General features: G+C 45.3%; 1 protein-coding gene across 2 annotated transcripts; it reads right to left on the bottom strand.

The window, feature by feature from the left end:
• Positions 1-1,089: 1,089 nt before the first annotated feature.
• Positions 1,090-25,801, bottom strand: LOC106574725 (retrovirus-related Pol polyprotein from transposon 17.6). 2 transcript variants are annotated; one of them, XM_045697846.2, is made up of 8 exons: positions 25,605-25,801; positions 14,561-14,848; positions 14,168-14,434; positions 10,160-10,429; positions 9,941-10,015; positions 9,603-9,629; positions 9,433-9,489; positions 1,090-2,743 (listed from the first exon to the last, which is right to left on the bottom strand). In XM_045697846.2, the coding sequence occupies exons 1-8, from the start codon at positions 25,744-25,746 to the stop codon at positions 2,694-2,696; spliced, it is 1,176 nt and encodes a 391-aa protein (XP_045553802.2). In that variant the 5' UTR covers positions 25,747-25,801; the 3' UTR covers positions 1,090-2,693. The 2 variants fall into 2 exon arrangements, with proteins under 2 accessions (XP_045553802.2, XP_082819087.1); XM_082962961.1 differs by lacking the exons at positions 1,090-2,743; positions 9,433-9,489; positions 9,603-9,629; ... (2 more) ...; positions 14,168-14,434; positions 14,561-14,848 and adding an exon at positions 20,437-22,339 and having other exon boundaries at positions 25,605-25,794.
• Positions 25,802-26,593: the final 792 nt, after the last annotated feature.

Below are 26,593 nucleotides of genomic sequence, written 5' to 3'. Positions count from 1 at the left end.
AACTGTCAGAGGTGCTGTATGAAGTAGTTCAGTGTAATGGACCTTATCATGCCGTGGTACACTACAACAGGATCAAACCTGACTTTGGGGTTGTTTCAGAGCATGAGGTCACTGGCACGGGACAAGAAACTGAGTTGAGCACCGACTCATTTGTGCCTAGTCAGACATACTACTCCTCAAGGAAACAGGGTGCTCTGAGGAAAAAGCAACCAATGTTGCCTAGGTTACCCTTCAGGATAAGGGTGAGGGACATTGTGAGACTGTCGGCTCCAAGAGATGTTAATGTCTCAGTGGAACGGGAACTGGACACTGTCAGAACTGAAAGCTCAGTCGAAGACACAGAGACTCATGCCACACAAACGGACGTGAACACGGAGTTTCCCTGTGCACCTGCAAGAGAAAGTGACTCATTTGAGACGGGTCAAGCACCTGAGTCAATTGCAGCAGAAGATCACATGGGTCAGGGGGGGGTAGACCCCAAATAACTATTAGGTCTGTTTTATTAAACACAGGGTGTGTTCAGTCTCTCAGCCTATCACACACTGTTATGCAAATGAGATTGCTGTATGTGAGGAGGCGGGAGGCATGCTGAGAAAGTTTTTGGGAAGGTGTTTTGTGCGGCGGGTCAGTGCTGGGCTGCACTGTCTGTTTATCCAAATAAAAATACAACTTGATTATTTCATGGGAAATCAGTGTCCTAGAATGTTTACGCTAGTCAACAAACAACGTGCGAGTTTCAGTGGCCTGACAGGTTCGTTACTCTGTGAAGTGAAAGTCAGCTTGCTACTAGATAACTTCTAGATAATGAAACTGGACTGTCTTGTGGCTAAGAATTTGTTGGCTAATGGCTCAAATTTACATTGTTACAATGCAGTTTAGATTACAGGCTACACACATTTCTTAATTGATACAATGTGGCCACTAGATTCTCCATGCTTCTCCCAAAGTCCCTGCCCAGTCGTGTATAACTCTTTGGCGCCTCCTTGTCACGGGGTGGCAGTGGTATGGCATTGTATATTGCTTTCACCAATCAGGTTTCAAAAGAAAGTTGACTGTATCACTTTCAGAGGTCATAATAATAAAATCCAATATAGAAAAGTCCTTTATTGAAAAAAATATAAATATCAAACTCACAAAGGATTGGCAGTATATACAGGCTGGGATTCAGTCATTGCAGATAGATGTCACATTGTCCTTTGAAGTGCATTTGTTTTGCACAGCTGCATGTCTCAGAAGGAAAGAGTTGACACTTGATTTCGGAATCATCAGTCCTGTGGTGTGATCTGTTTAGTGAACATGGCTGAGAAGTCATCCAGTACATGCAACGAGACTGATCTCTAAGTCTAGTGTTAACTAGTCCCATTCCCCAAGTCAGTTTTCACAGATCTGAAAGGGTTCAGATAGGGATATGTATGTTGGTGATGGTTCAGCCCAGCCCAGCCCTATATGGACCTTCCTCTGTATTGCTTTCACCAATCAAGTTTGGAAAAAATACATTCTTAAGACAAAGTGCTGAAACAGAATTGGTGTTCAGATGAATGTACAACACAAGCATTCAGTCAACAACAAATCAATACAATGTGGAGGTCTGGAGTTTAAACAGCGATACATATAATGATTATACAAGTAAAGCGTTCTTTTCTCAGTACTGCAGAGCTCTCTCTAAGTAATAAAACATCTCAGTACTGCAGAGCTCTCTCTAAGTAATAAAACATCTCAGTACTGCAGAGCTCTCTCTAAGTAATAAAACATCTCAGTACTGCAGAGCTCTCTCTAAGTAATAAAACATCTCAGTACTGCAGAGCTCTCTCTAAGTAATAAAACATCTCAGTACTGCAGAGCTCTCTCTTAGTAATAAAACATCTCAGTACTGCAGAGCTCTCTCTTTACAAGGCAGATGAGGATGAGCGCTACCTCTCAGGCCTGGTTCCTATCAACCAACAGTCTCTCCCTACACCTAGACTTTTCCCCTACACCTAGACTTTTTCCCTACACCTAGACTTTTCCCCTACACCTAGACTTTTCCCCTACACCTAGACTTTGCCAAATTATTCAATTATATAAGAGATTCACAATCTACGATTAAAAGCAAAAAGTGCAGTGGGTTGGCATAAAGCACTCTGGGGAAAATACCTGAAAAGGAATCATACAACCACAAAGTGATTGATACTATGGCTTCAATCAAAAAAAACATCCACAAATTGATTGAGATTTGTAAAGATGAGACATGAATACTGAGAAAGGGTAAGAATTCAAAGCTATTTACCTCAAAGTATAAGACCATCTCTTGTTTTTGTCCATCAAATGTTCTGAGATACAAATATTGCCCTCATATTTCTGAAGTACAGAAAATTCAAACATTATACAGTGAGCTCCAAAAGTTTTGGGACAGTGACACATTTTTTGGTTGTTTTGGCTTTGTACTTGAAATGATACAATGACTGAGGTTAAAGTGCATACTGCCAGTTTTAATTTGAGGGTATTCTCATCCATATCGGGTTAAAGATGTCTCTGTGCCAATACTTTGTAGCTCAATGTACTTCATCTGATTGAATGCATGTTACTTTGTGCAATATTTGCTTGTCGTTTCTCTTCATTTTACATTTCATTAAAAACATCTCCAACGGTTCAAACATGTTTCTCTCTTGGTTGTTTGTCTCAGTATAACATATGAAGGCATGTACTGAGAGCCTTCAAACCCCATGTTTCTGGTCCTCAGTTACCCCACCAGGAAGACCACCAGCTGGAAGGAAGCAATAGAGGAAAGAGCTCATGAGGCAAAACATTACTAATGACTAGGTCACATGGTCTGGAAAAACTCTTGGTCTTATGTTATAAATACAACAGGTGTTATTCATTTCCTTTAAGAATACCAACACCAATCTGACTAGTTCATTGTTTCTTTCATTGGATCCAAATTAAAATACCACATGTTGATCATCACTAACATAATAATGTAATAACAATGTGAGCACTTCAAAAATGGTCAATACCTCACCACAGGTTAATGAGGGTGTGCTTGAAAGGATGCACATAACTCTGCAATGTTGGGTTGTATTGGATTTCTATGCTATTTTTCTCGTAAAATAGCGATAATATTCCAACCGGGCAACGTTGTATTCATTCAAAGGCTGAAAGAAAAAAAATGGAGAAGTCTCGTGACCGCGCATCTCCAGTCTCACTGTCCCCAGGCTGACCACTCACAAACAGAGCTGCTATACTTTGCCCAGAGACAGCAGACACCCCATTCCACTTTCTGGCGGCTTTAGAGAGCGAATGGAAGCCTTAGAAAGTGTCATGTTACAGCACAGATGCTGTAATGTCGATAGAGATGCAACAGAAGGACAACAATTTGTCAGACAGGGCACTTCCTGTATGGAATCTTCTCAGGTTTTGGCCTGCCATATGAGTTCTGTTATACTCACAGACACCATTCAAACAGTTTTAGAAACTTTAGAGTGTTTTCTATCCAAATCTACTAATTATATGCATATTCTAGTTTCTGGGCAGGAGTAGTAACCAGATTAAATCGGGTACGTTTTTTATCCGGCCGTAAGAAATACTGCCACCTATCCCAAAGAAGTTAAAAATATCCTCTGTTGTCCTGGTTTCCAGTAGTTTGCAGAAGAGGATGTCTTCCTTAATTGACCTCCTATAAAAGGTAACAGACATATAACAGGAGCTGTGCCAGGCCCGCCACGTCTGTTGATTCATCCAGCTGTAACGCATAGAATTCACTGGCTTGTATGCGAAGCAGTAATTGTTTCAAAACATCTCCTGCCCGGTTACTGATGCATCATGAAACAGTGTTGTTTGATGAAGGCATTGTCTGTATAGTTTTTCTGGCCTTTTCCCCCAGCATTGTCTGAGGCATATCTGAGGCAGCAGGAAGAATTAAGTCCTCCACAATAGTATGGGGCTTGCCTGTCCTAGCCACTTGGTAGCTCACCATATAAGATGCTTCTAGCACCTTCTTATTAATGGTATCTGTTGCTTTTATACATGTCTTACTACTCGAAAGTCGTCTTTATTATCGCTCAAAAAACTCCTGTGGCTTATTTTTCATGTTTTGTTTCTAAAAGTCTGCGCAAGAGTGAAGGTTTCCCGCGAGAGAGTTAGGGTTAATGTGATTGGATGTTAATTATTTGACTAGGCTACCTATATTTGACATTGTGTTGTTATTGTCGCTGAACACGAGATGGTTTAATTTTATTTTTGGCAGTGAAACGAGGCTACTTTTCTACTCAGAAAACTGAAGAGATATATATATACACATATACACACACACACACACACACACCACACACACACACACACAGCAAAAAAAAAAAAAAAGGGAACACTAAAATAACACATCCTAGATCTGAATGAATGAAATAATCTTATTAAATACTTTTTTCCTTTACATAGTTGAATGTGCTGACAACAAATTCACACAAAAATAAATCAATGGAAATCCAATTTATCAATCCTTGGAGGTCTGGATTTGGAGTCACACTCAAAGTTAAAGTGGAAAATCACACTACAGGCTGATCCAACTTTGATGTAATGTCCTTAAAACTAGTCAAAATGAGGCTCAGTAGTGTGTGTGGCCTCCACGTGCCTGTATGACCTCCCTACAACGCCTGGGCATGCTCCTGATGAGGTGGCGAATGGTCTCCCGAGGGATCTCCTCCCAGACCTGGACTAAAGCATCCGCCAACTCCTGGACAGTCTGTGGTGCAACGTGGCGTTGGTGGATGGAGCGAGACATGATGTCCCAGATGTGCTCAATTGGATTCAGGTCTGGGGAACGGGCGGGCCAATCCATAGCATCAATGCCTTCCTCTTGCAGGAACTGCTGACACACTCCAGCCACATGAGGTCTAGCATTGTCTTGCATTAGGAGGAACCCAGGGCCAACCGCACCAGCATATGGTCTCACAAGGGGTCTGAGGATCTCATCTCGGTACCTAATGGCAGTCAGGCTACCTCTGGCGAGCACATGGAGGGCTGTGCGGCCCCCCAAAGAAATGCCACCCCACACCATGACTGACCCACCGCCAAACTGGTCATGCTGGAGGATGTTGCAGGCAGCAGAACGTTCTCCACGGCGTCTCCAGACTCTGTCACATGTGCTCAGTGTGAACCTGCTTTCATCTGTGAAGAGCACAGGGCGCCAGTGGCGAATTTGCCAATCTTGGTGTTCTCTGGCAAATGCCAAACGTCCTGCACGGTGTTGGGCTGTAAGCACAACCCCCACCTGTGGACGTCGGGCCCTCATAGAGTCTGTTTCTGACCGTTTGAGCAGACACGCACATGTGGCCTGCTGGAGGTCATTTTGCAGGGCTCTGGCAGTGCTCCTCCTGCTCCTCCTTGCACAAAGGCGGAGGTAGCGGTCCTACTGCTGGGTTGTTGCCCACCTACGGCATCCTCCACGTCTCCTGATGTACTGGCCTGTCTCCTGGTAGCGCCTCCATGCTCTGGACACTACGCTGACAGACACAGCAAACCTTCTTGCCACAGCTCGCATTGATGTGCCATCCTGGATGAGCTGCACTACCTGAGACACTTGTGTGGGTTGTAGACTCCGTCTCATGCTACCACCAGAGTGAAAGCATCGCCAGCATTCAAAAGTGACCAAAACATCAGCCAGGAAGCATAGGAACTGAGAAGTGGTCTGTGGTCCCCACCTGCAGAACCACTCCTTTATTGGGGGTGTCTTGCTAATTGCCGATAATTTCCACCTGTTGTCTATTCCATTTGCACAACAGCATGTGAAATTTATTGTCAATCAGTGTTGCTTCCTAAGTGGACAGTTTGATTTCACAGAAGTGTGATTGACTTGGAGTTACATTGTGTTGTTTAAGTGTTCGCTTTATTTTTTTGAGCAGTATATATATATATATACACAAATCACATTTTTATTTGGCGTACCCCCGACGGCATTGCGCATATCCCCAACCCCAGTTTGGGAATAGATCATGTGTCAAACTCATTCCACGGAGGGCCGAGTGTCTGGATTGTCACTCCTCCCTTGTACTTGATTACTAATTAGTGACCTTAATTCATCAAAGAACTCCCCTCATCTGGTTGTCTAGGTCTTAATTGAAAGGAGAACCCAAAAACTTGTAGACACTGTGGGAAAAATTACATATTTACCTGCTTTGTTGATTATAGCTGTGTGAATATTGATAGTTGACAATTATGTGCTTGGCAGGGGTGAGAGATATCTTACTATTGCCGGAGGATTTCATAACTACCAATGCTGTGCTTTTCATAAGGATGGTTGCCTCTAGCTCGCTGAAGCTGGTCGGTGCGTCTTGTCAAGGACATGGTGCGACTCAAGATGGAGAGAGCTTGAGTCGCTGAACAACCTGTTATTGTTTCTAATCATCTTTGCTTCCGAGAACTAATCCAGGGAGGGGTGGAACCAGCCATGACGAAGGATTTTTAGGTCTACTATATAAGACCACTGCATCACCTACGGGTGGTCGTTGACCAGCTCCATTATTGCAATAATTAAATCAATATTAAAGTATGATTGTTTGAAGAAATTGGAAAGTCTCTTCTCCCTTACTTGATTAGAATTTCCACAACACTAAGCCCTTCATGGAATGAGTTTGACATTCCTGTTCTAGATTAACACTCTATACGTATAGTACACAGTATAATGTTACAGGAATCAAATCATCCAGGACATTTTTCATGCTTTGTAAGTAGGAAAACCTGCAAAATCGGCAGTGTATCAAATACTTGTTCTCCCCACTGTATGCTAGCCCACACAAAGCTACATTTAAACTCACATGAATAAATCGTCACCTTCTTAAACTGTATCTGCATGTCACAATAACATATTATTAAAATAAATGCCACCACAAATAATGAGAAACACATTTCTGGCAACATCTCCACATATCTGCATTGTCTAAATGGCCTCAGGTGTGTTAGTGTTACTACTGTACCTGAGTTAGTGTTGGTCTTAATTTTGTCAGCCATTTTAGATTTAGTCTTTATGACTAAAATACCTTTAATCTTAGTCCCATTTAAGTAATTTCATCCTTAGTTTTAATTATTATCAATGGACTCTGGACGATTCTAGTTTAGTTTTAGTCAGTCATTTTAGTCCTATTTTAGTAATTGTAACTTTCTTTTGTTTTATTAACAAGTTCATACAAACCTATCCACTCCCTTAGTCCCATTTAAGTCACATAATAGTCAGTGCCTTATTTTCTATAAAATAATTTATATTTCAAATCAAATTTTATTGGTCACATACACATGATTAGCACAGGTGTTCCCTGTGGCTCAGTTGGTAGAGCATGGTGTTTGCAACGCCAGCATGGTGTGTGCAACGCCAGGGTTGTGGGTTCAATTCCCACGGGGGGCCAGTACAAAAAAATAAAATAAAATGCATGAAATGAGATGTATGAAATGTATGCATTCACTACTGTAAGTCGCTCTGGATAAGAGCGTCTGCTAAATGACTAAAATGTAAATGTAATGTTAATGCGAGTGTAGGGAAATGCTTGTGCTTTTAATTCCAACCGTGCAGTAATACCTAACAAGTAATCTAACAATTTCACAACAACTACCTTATACACACACACACAAGTGCAAAGGAATGAATAAAAATATGAACATATAAATATATGGATGAACGATGGCCGAACGGCATAGGCAAGATGCAGTAGGTGGTATAGAGTACAGTATATACATATGAGAAGAGTAATGTAGGGTATGTAAACTTTATATAACGTGGCATTGTTTAAAGTGGCTAGAGATTTGAGTCAGTATGTTGGCAGCAGCCTCTATGTTAGTGATGGCTGTTTAACAGTCTGATGGCCTTGAGATAGAAGCTGTTTTTCAGTCTCTCGGTCCCAGCTTTGATGCACCTGTACTGACCTCGCCTTCTGGATGTTAGCGGGGTGAACAGGCAGTGGCTCGGGTGGATGTTTTCCTTGATCTTTTTGGCCTTCCTGTGACATTGGGTGGTGTAGGTGTTGTGGAGGGCAGATAGTTTGCCCCCGGTGATGCGTTGTGCAGACCTCACTACCCTCTGGAGAGCCTTACGGTTATGGGCGGAGCAGTTGCCGTAACAGGCGGTGATACAGCCCGACAGGATGCTCTCGATTGTGCATCTGTAAAAGTTTGAGTGTTTTTGGTGACAAGCCACACTGTCTGTGTGGGTGGACCATTTCAGTTTGTCCGTGATGTGTACGCCGAGGAACTTAAAACTTTCCACCTTCTCCACTACTGTCCTGTCGATGTGGATCGGGGGGAAAAAACTAAATACTGCATAGTTTCCTAAGAACGAGAAGCGAGGCGACCATCTCTGTCGGCGCCATATCCTTGATATGGCCATACCCTTTAGGCTACCACCTGGGAGCTGTGTGGGAGAACCACACAGATCAGCTCAATCCGATCGCACAACTGAAAGATGTCAATTCTGCCAATGAAAGGATTGCATGACATATTCTGCACGCATGCTTATGATTGGACAAAACAAATCACCATCAAAAGCTCGAGGACCACCATTCACAAAGATTGTTTTTTACATAAAATAGTCTAGCGGTCAACTTTAGCAGTGAATGTAACAAATTAAAGGCCTATTATTATTATTATTATTATTATTATTATTATTATTTTGAGAAATGCATTGTGAAAAGTAATGTACAAATTGCTTATAATAACAGTTAATGCTCCTCATCTTCTCCCTTACGGTCCTCAACATTGGTTTACAGCAAAATGAGTAGAAGTTCCTTGAATTTAGGATGCACTTTCCCTTTCAGTTGCATAAGGTTATGACGAAATTACTGCTGTGCACTCGCACTCTCACACACACCCTTGTATTTATTTCTTCAAGTATCTGTACTTCACTTTAATATATATTCTTTTTTCCCCCTTTTTTTTTATTTACAACTTTTACTTCCCTACATCCCTAAAGAAAAGAATGGTATTTTTACTCTATACATTTTCTCTGAAACCCAAAATTACTTGTTCCCTTTCGAATGCTCAGGTAGGACAGCAATATGGTCCAAGTCATGCACCTATCAATATAATGCGTTGTCATCCCTACTGCCTCTGATCTGGCAGACTCACCAAACACAAATACTGCATTTGTAAATGATGCCTGAGTATTGGAGTGTGCCCGTCTGTCCGTAAAAAATAAACAAGAAAACTGTGCCGTCTGATTTGCTTTATATAAAGGAATTATGTTTAAAATTCTCTTTTACGTTGTACTTTTACTCAAGTATGACAATTTAGTATTTTTTCCACCAATGCACACACACAAACAAACATCAGTGTGTAAAGGTCCCTAATTTTATTAAAACATATCTATGATGGGCCATAAACAACACTACTGTCCTGTGCTGGGTCCTGTTTGTTTAACTTTGGGGACCCTGTTAGCAGGTTGAATATGGATCAGAGTAAAGTTAGTGTAAAACTTACCAAACATTCCACCACAATACTTTCTCAAAAAGTCAATCCAGGTGTCTTGGGGATATCCTGAAATGAATAAGAGAGACTCAAATGTAAGACATTATTAAGACTGTCATTCAAATTTAATTCACATTGTGTAACATTTTGGAGAAGCAGTGAGTATGAAGAGTTGAACCTACCTTTTATTTTCTTCAACACCAACCAAACTGGGGAGTAAAAATACTAATATTTTATAACTTCTTAAAGTACAAGTCTGCCTTAATATTCTATCAGCTACTTATTATGACTTCACCGACAATTACACACTTAAGCTGCAATTAGAAGCCATCTTTTCTGAGAGCACCAATAAAGAACCTGCATACAGTACCTGCACATCTGAACACTACTGTAAATACAGGTAGAACAGGTATCCCCTTCAGGGGGTATAGCTCACTGTTGTTGCTGCTGTTATGTCAATCTGTGCTTCAGAACTATGTACATGTACAGTGTTCTGTTACTAGAGATGTGCTGTTCTTACCTATTATGACGATGACAACAAGCACTACAATGGTAACGACAACACCAACAACAACAGCACCGGTATTGGAAGGCTCTGAAATGAAAACATTTTGTATTGATACTTTGACAGGAGTTTATCAGGTATTCAACATAGTGCAGCATTCAAAATGTCCTACAATACTAGCAGTGTTACTCACATATCAACACATAAGACTAACACACTTGAGTGTCCACTCACCTGGACCAAACACCTCTCCAACTGGCTCACTGACTTCCCCTTCTCCAGCAGAGTTCTTCATCTTGCAGAAGTACTTGTAACTGTTGGTTGATTTGCCAGTGTCACTCTTAGAGACAATCAGCTGTTTTCCTATGACCTCCCAGGCCCCCTCTCCCACTTTCCAGCTGTACGTGACTGGTTCAGCACCAGTGGTGTCACCTTCACAGGTTAGAATGCAGGAGGTTTTGTTGGAGTTGCAGGTATAAGTGATTGTGGGTTTAGGGACTGGCTCTGTAAATCCAGGAGAGAGAAAGACAAAGCAGGGAAAAATGCTTGTGAGGCACTGCATAATCTTCTATTTAAAATACACACACACACACACACACACTTACTGATAATGTATAGAGCTGAAGTCTAAAGTTTACATACACCTTGGCCAAATACAGTCGTGGCAAAAAGTTGAGAATGACACAAATATTAATTTTCACGAAGTCTGCTGCCTCAGTTTGTATGATGGCAATTTGCATATACTCCAGAATGTTATGAAGAGTGATCAGATGAATTGCAAAGCCCCTCTTTGCCATGCAAATGAACTGAATCCCCAAAAAACATTTCCACTGCATTTCTGCAGAAAGCTTCAGGGTGCCCAAGGAAGTCCAGCAAGCGCCAGGACCGTCTCCTAAAGTTGATTCAGCTGTGGGATCGAGGCACCACCAGTACAGAGCTTGCTCAGAAATGGCAGCAGGCAGGTGTGAGTGCATCTGCACGCACAGTGAGGCGAAGACTTTTGGAGGATGACCTGGTGTCAAGAAGGGCAGCAAAGAAGCCACTTCTCTCCAGTAAAAACATCAGGGACAGACTGATATTCTGCAAAAGGTACAGGGATTGGACTGCTGAGGACTGGGGTAAAGTCATTTTCTCTGATGAATCCTCTTTCCGATTGTTTGGGGCATCCGGAAAAAAGCTTGTCCGGAAAAGACAAGGTGAGCGCTACCATCAGTCCTGTGTCATGCCAACAGTAAAGCATCCTGAGACCATTCATGTGTGGGGTTGCGTCTCAGCCAAGGGAGTGGGCTCACTCACAATTTTGCCTAAGAACAAAGCAATGAATGTCCTTAACTTGTTATGGATAGGGAGCAGTATTTTCACGGCGGATAAAAAAACGTACCCGATTTAATCTGCTTATTACTCCTGCCCAGAAACTAAAATATGTATATAATTAGTAGCTTTGGATAGAAAATACTCCAAAGTTTCTAAATCTGTTTGAATGGTGTCTGTGAGTATAACAGAACTCAAATGGCAGGCCAAAAGCTGAGAAGATTCTGTACAGGAAGTACCCTGTCTGACCATTTCTTGGCCTTCTTTGTCATCTCTATCCAAAACAGAGGATCTCTGCTGTAACGTGACACTTTCTAAGGCTCCCATAGGCTCTCAGAAGGCGCCAGAACGTTGAATGATGACTCTGCTGTCCTAGGCTGAAAAACAGTAGCGCATTTGGATAGTGGTCGATCTGAGAACAATGAGACGGGGGCGCGCATGCACGAGACGACTCCATTTTCAACTTTGAACGAAAACAGGGTTTCCCGGTCGGAATATTATCGCTTTTTTACGAGAAAAATCGCATAAAAATTGATTTTAAACAGCGTTTGACATCCTTCGAAGTACGGTAATGGAATATTTTGAATTTTTTTGTCACGATACACGCCGGGCGCGTCACCCTTCGTTACCCTTCGGATAGTGTCTTGAACGCACGAACAAAACGCCGCTATTTGGATATAACTATGGATTATTTGGAACCAAAACAACATTGGGTGATGAAGTAGAAGTCCTGGGAGTGCATTCTGACGAAGAACAGCAAGCAAAGGTAATCCAATTTTTCTTATAGTAAATCTGAGTTTGGTGAGTGCCAAACTTGGTGGGTGTCAAAATAGCTAGCCATGATGGCCGGGCTATCTACTCAGAATATTGCAAAATGTGCTTTCACCGAAAAGCTATTTTAAAATCGGACACCGCGATTGCATAAAGGAGTTCTGTATCTATAATTTTAAAATAATTGTTATTTTTTTGTTAACGGGTATCGTGAGTAATTTAGTAAATTCACCGGAAGTGTTTGGTGGGAATGCTAATTCTGAACGTCACATGCTAATGTAAAAAGCTGGTTTTTGATATAAATATGAACTTGATTGAACAAAACATGCATGTATTGTATAACATAATGTCCTAGGAGTGTCATCTGATGAAGATCATCAAAAGGTTAGTGCTGCATTTAGCTGTGGTTTGGGTTTATGTGACATTATATGCTAGCTTGAAAAATGGGTGTCTGATTATTTCTGGCTGGGTATTCTGCTGACATAATCTAATGTTTTGCTTTCGTTGTAAAGCCTTTTTGAAATCGGACAGTGTGGTTAGATTAACGAGAGTCTTGTCTTTAAAATGGTGTAAAATAGTCATATGTTTGAGAAATTGAAGTAATAGCATTTCTAAGGTATTTGAATATCGCGCCACGGGATTCCACTGGCTGTTGAGTAGGTGGGACGATTTCGTCCCACATACCCTAGAGAGGTTAAAATGGTGTAAAATAGTCATATGTTTGAAAGATGGAAGTTTTCGGATTTTCGAGGAATTTGTATTTCGCGCCACGCCCTATCATTGGATATTGGAGCGGTGTTCCGCTAGCGGAACGTCTAGATGTAAGAGGTTAAGCCATTTTGCCACAACTTTGGAAGTATGCTTGGGGTCATTGTCCATTTGGAAGACCCATTTGCGACCAAGCTTTAACTTCCTGACTGATGTCTTGAGATGTTGCTTCAACATATCCACATAATTTCCCTACCTCATGATGCCATCTATTTTGTGAAGTGCACCAGTCCCTCCTGCAGCAAAGCAGCCCCACAACATGATGCTGCCACCCCAGTGCTTCACCGTTGGGATGGTGTTCTTCGGCTTGCAAGCCTCCCCCTTTTTCCTCCAAACATAACGATGGTCATTATGGCCAAACAGTTCTATTTTTGTTTCATCAGACCAGAGGACATTTCCCCAAAAAGTACAATATTTGTCCCCATGTGCAGATGCAAACCGAAGTCTGGCTTTTTTATGGCGGTTTTGGAGCAGTGGCTTCTTCCTTGCTGAGCAGTCTTTCAGGTTATGTCCATATAGGACTCATTTCACTGTGGATATAGATACTTTTGTACCCGTTTCCTCCAGCATCTTCACAAGGTCCTTTGCTGTTGTTCTGGGATTGATTTGCACTTTTCGCACCAAAGTACGTTAATCTCTAGGAGACAGAACGCATCTCCTTCCTGAGCGGTATGACGGCTGCGTGGTCCCATGGTGTTTATAACTGCGTACTATTGTTTGTACAGACGAACGTGGTACCGTTAGGCATTTGGATATTGCTCCCAAGGATGAACCAGACTTGTGGAGGTCTACAGTTTTTTTTTTCCTGAGGTCTTGGCTGATTTCTTTTAATTTTCCCATGATGTCAAGCAAAGAGGCACTGAGTTTGAAGGTAGGCCTTGAAATACATCCACAGGTACACCTCCAATTTACACCTCCAATTGACTCAAATGATGTCAATTAGCCTATCAGAAGCTTTTAAAGCCATGACATCATTTTCTGGAATTTTCCAAGCTGTTTAAAGGCACAGTTAACCTAGTGTATGTAAACTTCTGACCCAATGGAATTGTGATACAGTGAATTATAAGTGAAATCATCTGTTTGTAAACAATTGTTGGAAAAATTACTTGTGTCATGCACAAAGTAGATGTCCTACCCAACATGCCAAAAATATAGTTAGTGAACAATACATTTGTGGAGTGGTTGGAAAATTAGTTTTAATGACTCCAACCTAAGTGTATGTAAACTTCTGACTTCAACTGTATGTCCTCAAGCACTTTGCTGTTGAACTCCACATAATAAACCCCACTGTCTGTTTTCAACATAGTGCAGCATTCAAAATGTCCTACAACACTAGCAGTGTTACTAACATATCAATACATAAGACTAACACACTTATGTATGTCCACTCACTTGAAACAAACACCTCTCCAACTGGCTCACTGACTTCCTCACTAACAGCATTCTTCAGGTTGCAGATGTACTTGTTACCATTAGTTGATTTGCCAGTGTCGCTCTTATTGACATTAATCTGTTTGTCTAAGACCTCCCACGCTCTCTCTCCAACTTTCCAGCTGTAGGTGACTGGTTCAGCATCAGGGGTGTTGCCCTCACAGGTCAGAGTGCAGGAGGTTTTGTCTGGGTTACAGGAAGAAGTGATTGTGGGTTTGGGGACTGGCTCTGTAAATAGAGGAAAGAAACAGGAATCATTTGGGAAAATGCTTGTGAGGCACTGCAATACATAACCTGCTGTTTCATATAGAGGCATACACACACACACATACATACACACACAGAAACACCTACTGATAACAGATAGTTTATATGTCTTGTCAAGCAGTTTGCTGTTAAACTCCACAGAATAAACTCCACTGTCTGTTTTCATCAATCCACTGATTCTCAGCTCTCCAGTAGTCTGGTCCAGGGTTGTACGGTTTTTGAAGGCAGCATAGATGTCCAGACCACCAAAATCCTTGTCCCACTCTGCCACCTTGTTCTTCCCATGCTTCCATACGATGCTTGTGATGGGGCCAGGCACTGTGGACTTGTCTGGCTTCAACACGAGCACACCTCCCACTTCATGATAAGGATCACCTGGAAAAGCAGATATTTCATACATGTATCAGAGTATCAATGTATCCAGGGTAACACATTATGGTTAGGGTATAAACATGTAGTCCTAACCTTATTGGCATTGAACTGACATTATTATCAACCTTTACTGTTTATGTTTCCAGTTGGCTCATTCATCCCCCTCCTTTCCCCTGTAACTATTCCCCCAGGTTGTTGCTGCAAATGAGAACGTGTTCTCAATCAACTTACCTGGTAAAATAACAGATAAATAAAAATAAAATAAATAAATGTCTAGAATTCTGCTTGCTGGGTGTATCTGGTCTATGTAGTCTAACCACTTTGACTAGTATGTTCCCCCTCATCACCACCACTGGAGCAGAAATGTATCTAGACTACACCATAGACTAAAGTCTTTGTCTACACCCTGTTCACTATTATATCACTAGCTAGGTTTGCATCCAATTTACGACTTATTTTCATGCAAATATTCAAAATCTGCATAAAACAATATTTGTTTTCCCTCCAGAGAGATGTTTCCATCAAACTGACTTTTTGCGGACAAAAGGCTGTGTGTGATGACGTAGTGAACATAAAAAATTACTTTTGCTGTTAAAATGAGTAATACAAGTTTAAATGGGTTTCCATTGAATTTTACACTACTGATGGTTTGTCACAAAAACTGTTGCATTATATAGCAACTGTTCCCAATCTGGTCTTGACACATGCGCTCTAGCCAACAGCTACAGTGCGGGTAAACTATTTACATTGACATTATTATGGATATGCATGATATTATTTTTATTTGTCAAACGGCAGCAAAGCATCAATCATCATGTCACCAGAATAAGACCCTCAATATTTATTGGAAAGGAGCATCAAACTCAACACCTTGCACTTTCACCACCTTGTGAATTTCATCATCATTTATTTCATCTGTAGCCTAATAAACTTCATGTTTTCCCGAGTCGTAGTGGGAGGAGCACACAGCATATCATCGCGTGACTCCAAGTTTACTTCAATATGGTTATTATATCAATATTTGCGTATAAAAGCGGTTACGCTGACATTTCTCGCATAATTCATTTTACAGACACAAAAAGATCCCACCTTGTCTAGTGTACTTTGGAGACATTTGGAAAGTTTACCGAAAAATGTTCTGTTTCCATCAGGCCTGTAATCACACTTCTTTACTCGCATTAAAAAGGTTGGATGGAAACCTGGTTAGAGGCTAGGTTACCATCCAATTGGCAACAGATTTTAATGCAAATATTCAAAAATGCACCCAGTGGTGCGTTTCCACCCAATGTACTTGTTGCAGATACAAATCAGTGCGTGAGAATTTTGGATTGGAGATGTTTAATATGAGTCTGGAAGGAGAGTTTACAGTCTAACCAGACACCTAGGTATTTATAGTTGTCCACATATTGTAGGTCAGAACCGTCCAGGGTGGTGATGCTAGTCGGGCGGGCGGGTGCGGGCAGCAAACAGTTGAAAAGTATGCATTTGGTTTTACTAGCGTTTAAGAGCAGTTGGAGGCCACGGAAGGAGTGTTGTATGGCATTGAAGCTCCTTTGGAGGTTAGTTAGCACAGTGTCCAAGGACAGAATGGTATCATCTGCGTAGAGGTGGATCAGGGAATTACCCGCAGCAAGAGCGACATCATTGAGAGATATATATATATATATATATATGTAAAAACTAATGTAAAGTTAGAAATTGTGCTACTAATGCACCTGATGGCACAAACACATATCGTAAAAGTAATGATGTTTGTTTGGTTAGCTTTTGGAAATTGTATAAATAAAACATTTTTCCTTCTTCAGAAATTCCAGCTAGGCAGGCTAATGCTAGTTACCTAATTCATTTGCTAGTTATCATACAGTAGGCTTATATTACTAATTATATAGTTAATAGGTAGACATGCAATCATAATTGACTGTAGCGCATTTAAAGTACCCACAAGCTACCGGTGGCTGAAAATAATCATCATCACGGGACGAAAAAGTGACACATTTCCGGGCAAGGGCGGTTCATTTAAAATTCATTCCTTCCTCCCTCCCCCTGCAAGTGTAGATTCGTCAGACGTCATGATATGTCATCAGAAGTGTCCACTTAATTTGTGGGGAGAGGGTGCAGTGATGTCAATTTAGTAATTTTGTTGCTAGATTTAGCAACTTTTCAGACTACCCTGGCAACTTTTTTTTAAAACAGCATCTAGCAACAGATTTGGCTACTTAAAATTGAACTTTTAGCAACTTTTGAAAAGTGACTCAAACACTAAAATGCACACATTTTCCCTCTAAATCAGCGGTCCCCAACCCCCGGGCCGCGGACCGGTCCGTGGGTCATTTGGTACTGGGCCACAGAGAAGGAATAAATAACTTACATTATTTCCGTTTTATTTATTATCATAGTCTGAACTATGTTTTATTTTGAAAAATGACCGGATTCCCTCTGTTACATCCGTCTATGACTCACTCTTGACGCTTGTCTCGGTCACGTGATACGTTGCCGCTAATATTAAACCCACTAGCTAACAAAATGAGTAAAAAAACAAAATGTCTTTGGAAGCCGCTGCAGAGATTTCTCTCAGAAAAAAAAAGTCACATTTCAGTGACGGGGAATGGGTCGCAAAACTCGCTTACTTGTGCGACATATTCAACCTGCTCAATGAACTCAATCGGTCACTTCAGGGGAAAATGACAACTGTCTTCAAGTTGGCAGATAAAGTAGCTGCATTTAAAGCCAAACTGGATTTGTGGGGACGGCGCGTGAACAGAGGTATATTTGACATGTTTCAAACATTCGCGGGGATTTTGGAAGAGACTGAGCCTGAGCCTTCATTGTCCCAGCTGGTGCACGATCACCTGTCTTTGCTTTTAAACGAGTTTGAGCGCTACTTCCCAACCACAAAAGACCCACGAACTGCCAAGGAATGGATTTGTCAACCCATTTGTCAACAAACCAGGTGAATCCAGCATCTCTATGCAAGAAGAAGATCAACTGCTGGAGATCGCAAATGACGGCGGCCTTAAAAGTATTGTAATGACCTGACTAGATCATGAAGGAACAATTGTCCAGACAGAGGATGGAGTTAACGAATGGACGGTTTATTAACCCAACTTAACACAGGCTACTGTTTGGCCGTAGCCCACGCCAAATAAATGAAAGGTACACTACAAACCAACCGTGACCTTCTCTTGTGAAGCCCAGACGTAAGAGAGAGAACAATGGCTAAACCCGGTCTTAACTTCCAATGCTCCATCCCACTGCCCAACCCCCCTTCACGCCACTCCGCCAACCACCAGGTTGCCCGGTATCAGAACATTCCAGGCAATCCCGTGATTGGCAGATAGCAGGTTGATTGGCATGACCCCGCGAACACTGGTGAGTACGACACAACCCACTAATAGCCTAACACATAACCCACAACTGTCTGTGCGGGTCGCTACACAGCCCCCCTACCACAAAGGGAACAAACAAAGTCTCTGAAGCGACCCTGAGGTCTCCTTTGCCTGCGTGGCCGTGATGGTCGCAGAGAGTCCAGATGTGAAACAGGGGGCTCCATCCGTGGCAGGGGGCTGCCCCTCTGGGACCCAGGGGATGAAGGAAGGGATATGGGAGACAAGGAAGCGGGAACGGGGAATACAGTCCGTGGCACCGGGGAACCACGCGGTGACACAGGGAGGGAGACAGGGGGAGTGGGCCGTCTGGAGCCTTGTCGACGGCCCCTGGGGGTGGGTGCCTGGAGAATGTCCTTGCCAGAGAGGGGAATTGTGGGGGTCCCTGGGGTTTGGGGAGAAGCGGCCCCTCTGTATGGGGCTAACCTTTCCCGGTGCAGTGCCACCTTTCTCCCCCTGGAAGGAAGCTGCACCCGGTACACAACCTCCCCTACCCTCTCCAGGATGCTGCAGGGCCCCACCCAGTGACTGTCCAACTTGGGGCATCTGCCTTTTTTCCTTAGGGGGCTGTAGACCCAGACCAGCTCCCCAGCCACAAAGTGCCTTCCTCGGGTGTGCACGTCATAGTTCCTCTTCTGCCTCACACCTGCATTCACCAGCTGCTCTCTGGCGAAGTTGTGGGCTGTCTCCAGGCGGTCCTGGAGTCTCCGGGCATACTCCGGCCCCGGGGGAACATGAGGGCTATCCAGGGGACGACCAAACGCCATCTCCGCAGGGGTGCGGATCTCTCTCCCCAGCATGAGGAGGGCAGGCGTGCAGGAGGTGGAGTCTTGGACAGCGGAACAGCATGCCATGAGGACCATAGGCAGGTGCTTGTCCCAGTCACGCTGGTGTTTGGCAGAGACGATGGCCAGCTGCTGTCCAAGCGTTTTGTTGAAGCGCTCCACAACAAGGCCATTACTTTGAGGATGGAGAGGAGTAGTGCGGGTCTTGTGCATACCCAGCCTCTCACACATGGTGGCGAACACACGGGACTCAAAGTTTCTGCCTTGGTCGCTGTGGATGGACACCGCAGCTCCAAACCTGCTGAACATCCCCGCTGTCAGGGCGTCGACGATGGTCTCTGCCTCCTGGTCAGGCAGAGCATAGGCCTCAGGCCATTTTGTGAAATAGTCCATAGCTGTGAGCACCCAGCGGTTTCCACTGTCTGTGGTGGGGAACGGCCCAACTACATCCACTCCCACCCTCTCCATGGGAGCCCCCACCGGGAACTGTTGGAGCTGAGCATGAGAGCGGCCTGGGGGGCCCTTTCTCGCTGTGCAGTTGTCACAGCGGCGGCAAAAGTCCTCCACATCCCTCTTGTGCTGCCCCCAGTAAAAGCCCTGACGGAGGCGGCGGAGTGTTTTTGTGACCCCAACGTGTCCAGTCCCCACCCCCCCATGAGTACTCTGGAGCACCGCCTCCCGCAGTGCTTTTGGGACCACCACCTGCCACCTCTCCTCTCCCGTAGCTGACTCCTTCCATGCCCGCTGTAGCACGCCATCAGCCAGCCGCAGTCTCTCAAACTTTGACCACAACCCTTTGGTCGCGAGTGAGAGCGCTGTCACCTCTTCCCATGGTGGCCTCACCTGTGCCTCTACCCACTGTAGCACTGGCTGTAGGTCTGTGTCCCGTCCCTGCTGCTGCCCCCATTCAGCCACGTCGACAGTCTGCAGCTCACAGCAGACAGGGCCGCTCACCCGACACACCGTGGCACAGACCCCCTCCTCTGCACTCAGCGCTCTCTCCCGTCCCGCTCTCTATTCACAGTGGCGGCAGCCATCTGCAGTACAGGGCCGACGGGACATGGCGTCGGCGTTGGAGTGGCGTGCCCCTGCCCTGTGCACCACTGTGAAGTCATACGGCTGAAGCTCCTCCAACCAGCGTGCCACCTGCCCCTCTGGTTCTCTGAACGACATGAGCCACTGGAGAGCAGAGTGGTCAGTCCTCACAGTAAATGGCAGGCCACCCAGGTAGTACTTGAAGTGTTTGATGGAAGCCACAACAGCCAAGAGCTCCCGCCGGGTGACACAGTAGCGGCGCTCATGTTTGTTAAATGTTCTGCTGAAGTACGCCACCACTCTCTCCCCCTCTGGCCCCACCTGGGCCAGCACCCCACCCATGCCCACATTGCTCGCGTCTGTGTCCAGGATAAAGGGCAAGGTGAGGTCAGGGGGGGGCGATCACAGGGGCCTCGATCAGTGCACATTTGAGGGTGTTGAAGGCCTCCTCACACTCCCCTGTCCAAGTGAAGGCCTTGTCCTTCGGCAGCAGGCGGTTCAGGGGAGCAGCGACACTTGAGAAGCCCCGTACAAACCTCCTGTAGTACGAGGCCAGGCCCAGGAAGCTCTTCAGCTGACGCTGGTCGGTGGGGGTGGGCCAGTCTCGGACAGCCCCCACCTTGTCCTCCATGGTGCTGATCCCCTCCTTCCCCACTCGGTGGCCCAGGAAGGACACCTCTCTCCTCATGAAGTGGCACTTCTCGGGGTGGAGCTTCAGACCTGCGGCAGCCACCCGCTCCAGCACACTCCGTAGCGCCACCAGAGCTGACTGGAAGGAGCTGCTATGGGCCAGGATGTCATCGAGGTATACCAGACACTGCTGTCGGGGGATGCCATCCAGCACCCTGTCCATCAAACGCTCAAAAGTAGCTGGAGCGTTGCACAGGCCGAAGCACAGGACCTTGAACTGCCAGTGTCCTCTGTTAGTGGAGAACGCAGTTTTGGCTCTGGCCTCTGGGGAGAGGGGCACCTGCCAGTAGCCACTGCGGAGGTCTAGTGAGGAGAACCAGGAGGACCCCCTAACCAGGTCCAGCGACTCATCGATACGTGGTATGGGGTATGAGTCCTTCCTGGTTACCTCATTCAGCCGCCTGTAGTCCGCACAGAACCTCAGCTTGCCCCCCTTCTTAGGAACCATGACAACCGGCGCCGCCCAGGGGCTGTCTGAGGGCTCGATGAAGTCTGCCCACTGCATCTCCAACACAGCCTTGTCTGCCGCCTCCTGGCGTGCCAGCGGGATACGGCGGGGATGCATCTTGATGGGTCGAGCATCACCTGTGTCGATCTCATGCTGCACCAGATGAGTCTGACCCACCTCTCCCTCACTCAGCGCAAAGCTGTCTCTGAATTCAAACAGCAACTGCCACAACCGTTCCTGCTGCTCAGGGTCAAGACCAACACAGTTCCTCCCCCATATCTCCCTCACTGCAGACAGTGTCCTCTCCTCTCCCATCTGGGGTAGCTGGGCTGGGGGGGTGCGGCCCGGGCTCACGGAGGGCTGTGTCGTGGGGGTAGCTGGGGGAATGTAACACACAGCTGTAGGTGACAGGGGGGCTGGGGAAAAGTCACACACAGATGTGGAGGAGGGGGGGCAGCCATGAGTCTCTGCTGCTTTAACTGTTGGAGTAAAGGGTTTGTTGGGTTGAGTGTATGTGATATTAGGGGGGGCCATGGGACTGCAGGCCCTCCCTGGAAGCTCAGTGTGCCCCCATTTAGGTCTAACTGGCAGCTTGTGCTCCTAAGAAAGTCCAACCCCAGGATACAAGGTTCCTGCACAGCCGCCACCCACACAGGATGACGCACAGTCCTGCCCCCTAATGTCAGAGTCATTATTCCCTTCCCTTTCATGGGTGCCAGCTCACCTGTGACTGTGCGGAGCTGCACAGTTGTGGGCTCACACTGAATCCAACCTGGTACAATATCTGGCCTCACCAGGGTTACTGTGGACCCAGTGTCCACCAGGGCAGAGCAGGGCACCCCCTCCACAGTGACAGGGACATGACAAAAGTCCCCAACACAGGTCCGGCCCACCATGACAACAGGCTCCGTCCGCTTGCCCACGTCTGCTTCTGGGGGAAGTGGAGCCTTGCTTCCCCGTCTGGGCCGGTGTGCTCCTCCTGAAGAAGATGGTGGTGGTTGGGATAGAAAGCCAGGGGTCCGCACTACCCGGTCAATGCGGACCCCGAGCCGTTTCCCTGAGCTCCGGGGGACTTGGGGCAATCTCGGCGCAGATGGCCTGTCTGGCCACAACCCCAGCAGACCCGGGGACCACGGCGTGTGTTTCGTTCCACCTGTAGCGACACAGCACGAATGAGTTCTGTCATATCAGCCACGCATGCAGGCTTTTCCGGCTCTGGGCTGCTCTGCCTCCCTGCGCCCCCACCAAAGACCCAGCTGAAGCCCCAGCCCACACCAGCTCCCTCTCCAAAGCCATCTCCAAGGCTATCTGCAATGACTCAGGATGAGCCAGCTGGGTCTGTATGCGCAGCTCCGTAGGAGAAAGCGCCTGTATGAACTGGTCCCGTGCTAGCTCGCTCTGCACGTAGGGGGGCATGTGAGCATATGCCCGCCGAGAGAGGCTCTCAATGTCATTAGCTAGCACCCGTAGAGGCTCTCCAGGCTGCCTGCGTCTATTACTCAGTTCGGAGCGCAGCAGCCCGGGCTGTACACACTGTCCATAGCGCCTCCTCAGTGCTCCCACTAAGGCACCATAATCGCGTCTGTCCTCGGGGCTAATCAATATCAAACAGGCCAGAGCATCATCCGTCAGGCATAAAGCCAACTGCAGTGCCCCATCTTCATTCGACCACCCCCTAAAATGAGCTAACAGTTCAAACTGAGCATGAAAAGCTTCCCAATCCGCCTTACCGGAATACTTTGGGGTCTTAACGGATACGGACGCAGCCGGGGGCTGGGCGCCGCCATGTTTGTTTACATCCTGAGCCCCAGATTCCTCGTCCCGCCGCCTCGACGTCACCCCTTCGGTCCGCCCACCAGAATCCGCGCGAAACACATTAGACGAAGCAATCATGCCCGCTTCAGCCGCCATCACTCTAACGTCCTCCCTCAAGCGGCCTCTGGGATCCGACGCCCTGGCGATCTCCTCAGCCAGATCCTCCGACGTCCATGCACACGCACCTCCTTGGCCATAATCGTCCCCTACCTCCACCTTCACTTTTGGATTCCCTTGAAGCATTTTCAACCCCGTTCTCACCTATGTTAGCTAGCCACCGAAGTCAGCTAGCTGGCTAACTTTTATACACGTTTTTACTTCTGACACCAGTGTAATGACCTGACTAGATCATGAAGGAACAATTGTCCAGACAGAGGATGGAGTTAACGAATGGACGGTTTATTAACCCAACTTAACACAGGCTACTGTTTGGCCGTAGCCCACGCCAAATAATTTAAAGGTACACTACAAACCAACCGTGACCTTCTCTTGTGAAGCCCAGACGTAAGAGAGAGAACAATGGCTAAACCCGGTCTTAACTTCCAATGCTCCATCCCCCTGCCCAACCCCCCTCCACGCCACTCCGCCAACCACCAGGCTGCCCGGCATCAGAACATTCCAGGCAATCCCGTGATTGGCAGATAGCAGGTTGATTGGCATGACCCCGCGAACACTGGCGAGTACGACACAACCCACTAATAGCCTAACACATAACCCACAACTGTCTGTGCGGGTCGCTACAGTATGTTCGAGACAACAACTCTGCCGGTGTTCTGGATTAAAGTCACGGCAGAATACCCTGAGATCGCCACAACAGCACTGAAAACCCTGTTGCCATTTCCGACATCCTATTTGTGTGATGCGGGATTTTCTGCAGTGACAGCAACCAAAACAAAATTACGGAGTAGACTGGACATAAGCAACACACTTCGGATGTTATTGTCTCCCATTACCTCTCGTTGCAGAGAAACAAGCTCAGGGCTCCCACTGATTTAGCGTTATGGTGAGTTGTATTTTCCATGCACTTTATATTTGTTTTTGTGTTGCATCTTATTTTTAAGGCCTGTTTAACCGTTACCATAGCGACCAGAGAGTGTTTAGGGGGCAGAGAGGATGTTACTCATGTTATGTTGTTGGTGCGATGTTACGAGGACGCTGCTAATAAAGTTGCATACGAGTACACAGTGGATTCACGTTTATTATTATATTGAAAAAAAATACCAGTTTTTATGCCGGTCGTATCATTTTATTTTGTGTATTTGTCCGCCACACCTTAAAGGCCGGTCCGTGAAAATATTGTTTGATATTAAACCGGTCCGTGGCCCAAAAAAGGTTGGGGAGCGCTGCTCTAAATGACAAAGTAAAGTTAATAAATGTTTTGCTTCTGGCGCCATACTCTTTTGGTCCAGACAGCATCAGATACATGATCTACACATACTGTAGCTCAGGTATTCCCAAACTGGGGTATGCCAAATAAAAATGTGATTCACATTTTTTTTAAAGATGTTAAATTAACCACTTTTTTTTGGTACATTTTCAAACAGTTCATTTAGATTTTCCCATGGTGCTATACATTTGGGTGAGGTTTTTTTCTCGCCTGAGTAGCCTCGTTTCACTGCCAAATAAAATTAAACCATCTAGTGTTCAGCGGAATAACAACACAATGTCAAATACAGGTAGCCTAGTCAAACAATTAACCTCCAATCACATTAACCGTTACTATCTCGCGGGAATTCCACTAACGGTCTGTATGTAGCCAAACGTAGCTGCTGCAGTGACGCCAATTTAGCAATTTTGTTGCTAGATTTAGCAACTTTTCAGACTACCCTGGCAACTTTTTTTTCAAACAGCATCTAGCAACACATTTAGCTACTTTAAAAAATGTATTTGGAACTTTTAGCAACTTTTGAAAAGTGACTCAAACGCTAAAATGCACGCATTTTCCCTCTAAATGACACAAAAACGATTTTCTCTGTCACACAGTCACAACACACGTGCCTGGCTGCAAAAGTGCGTTGTGAGTGACGTCAGCAGCAGGCCAGTAGAAATTTCAGCAAATTGCAAATCATTGTTGGCTGACTGCAGCAGCACGGGCTCGACGAGTCAAACCCAATGAATATAGTTGGTCACGAATGTTTGATCTTGAACAGACCTTACAACATCAAACATGTCTCAATCAAAAATGTACAGAAAAGAGTGGGTGTCTGTACCTGAACAAATGTCAAATCATATTTTTTGCCGAGATGGCCAGTCAATTTGAGTAACGTTATTGTGTATTCTACGTAATGACGCAGATTTACGTTCTCACGCAATGAGCAACTTTTAACAACAAATCTTCCTGCCTCTAGCAGCCTACCCAGAAAATTAGTTGGCAACACTGAGAGGGTGTGTCTTAAGTATTCTATCGCTTCCTGAAGAAGGGCCTGTGTGTGCGTAGCTAAACGGAATAAGAAGGGTGCTTCGTTTAAAAGCATTCTAACTTTCCATGTTGAAAATCAATATGAAGAGCGTGTTAAGGCTGTTGTCCATCCATAATTTCGCTGTACAAGTTTGATTTCAGAGTGCCATGTTATTTTTTCAGTGCGGCAGTGGACTCAACTTACCTCGGGAGACCACCGTTCGCGCCAGACAAAGCCAGAAACACAATCTGATGAGCGTTAGTTTAGGCATATGCGCTAGCCTACTTCTGATCTTTATTTCCAAAGGCTGTGAAAGTGAAATGTGGTTTAGTTCTTCCCTCTGCATGCGTCGTGACCGCTTGGTTGAAAATAAAGTAACTTCTTGTTCTGTGGATTTTATATAGCGGTTGGCAACCAACTTTAAGTGCATTACCGCCACCAACTGGACTGGAGTGTGGACCAGAGACAGTGAAGGTCTAAATCTTACACAATCTCGTCTCCCTAAGGAAACGAAATACATAATTAAATACTACATCCCCTGAAGATTTCCCCAAAAGTTAACTTAATCCTCTCTCTTCAACCGCATTACTCCTCAAATCTAATAACAATCGCTCCCTTTCTCTCACATCTTTCTGGCACTGAAATAGAACATCTTCCACTGTCTCCATGTCCTTCTGACAATGATCACACCTCCCAGTCAGATGTTTCCCCACCACTTTCAATGTACTATTTGGCCTTGTGTGTCCCAGACTTAGCCTTGTGACTAAACTTTCCTCCCTTCTCTCTCGGCCTGAGGACCTCCCTGCCCCCACCTTTTCCTGGATCTTATTCTGGTGTCTTCCCTTACTCTCCCTGTTCCACAACTCTTGCCACTTATTTTTAACCACTGTTCTTATTAATCCCCTGGCTTCTGCTTTACTGATTGACAGTATCATCTCAACATTAGGATGTTTAAGAGCCTGCTTGGCTATAATATACCCTTCCTCATTCCCCTCTACTCCCACATGAGCTGGTACCCAGAGGAACATCACAAATACCTCCATCTATTTCACCCTATACAAACACTGTAAAACCTCATACAATACATCCTGTCTGCTCTGAGATACACATGAATTTAAGCTCATCAGTGCTGCACAGTAGTCAGAGCAGATGACTACCCTGTGTGGCCTCACCTCCTCCACCCACTGCAGCCA

Source organism: Salmo salar, chromosome 16 (assembly GCF_965601325.2).
Source record: "Salmo salar chromosome 16, fSalSal1, whole genome shotgun sequence".
NCBI lineage: Eukaryota > Metazoa > Chordata > Actinopteri > Salmoniformes > Salmonidae > Salmo > Salmo salar.
This window is presented reverse-complemented; position numbering and strand designations above follow the sequence as displayed.

Excerpts from the sequence above, each read along its gene's own strand:
- LOC106574725 (XM_082962961.1), bottom strand. The coding sequence starts at position 21,720 with ATGGCCCCCCCTAATATCACATACACTCAACCCAACAAACCCTTTACT.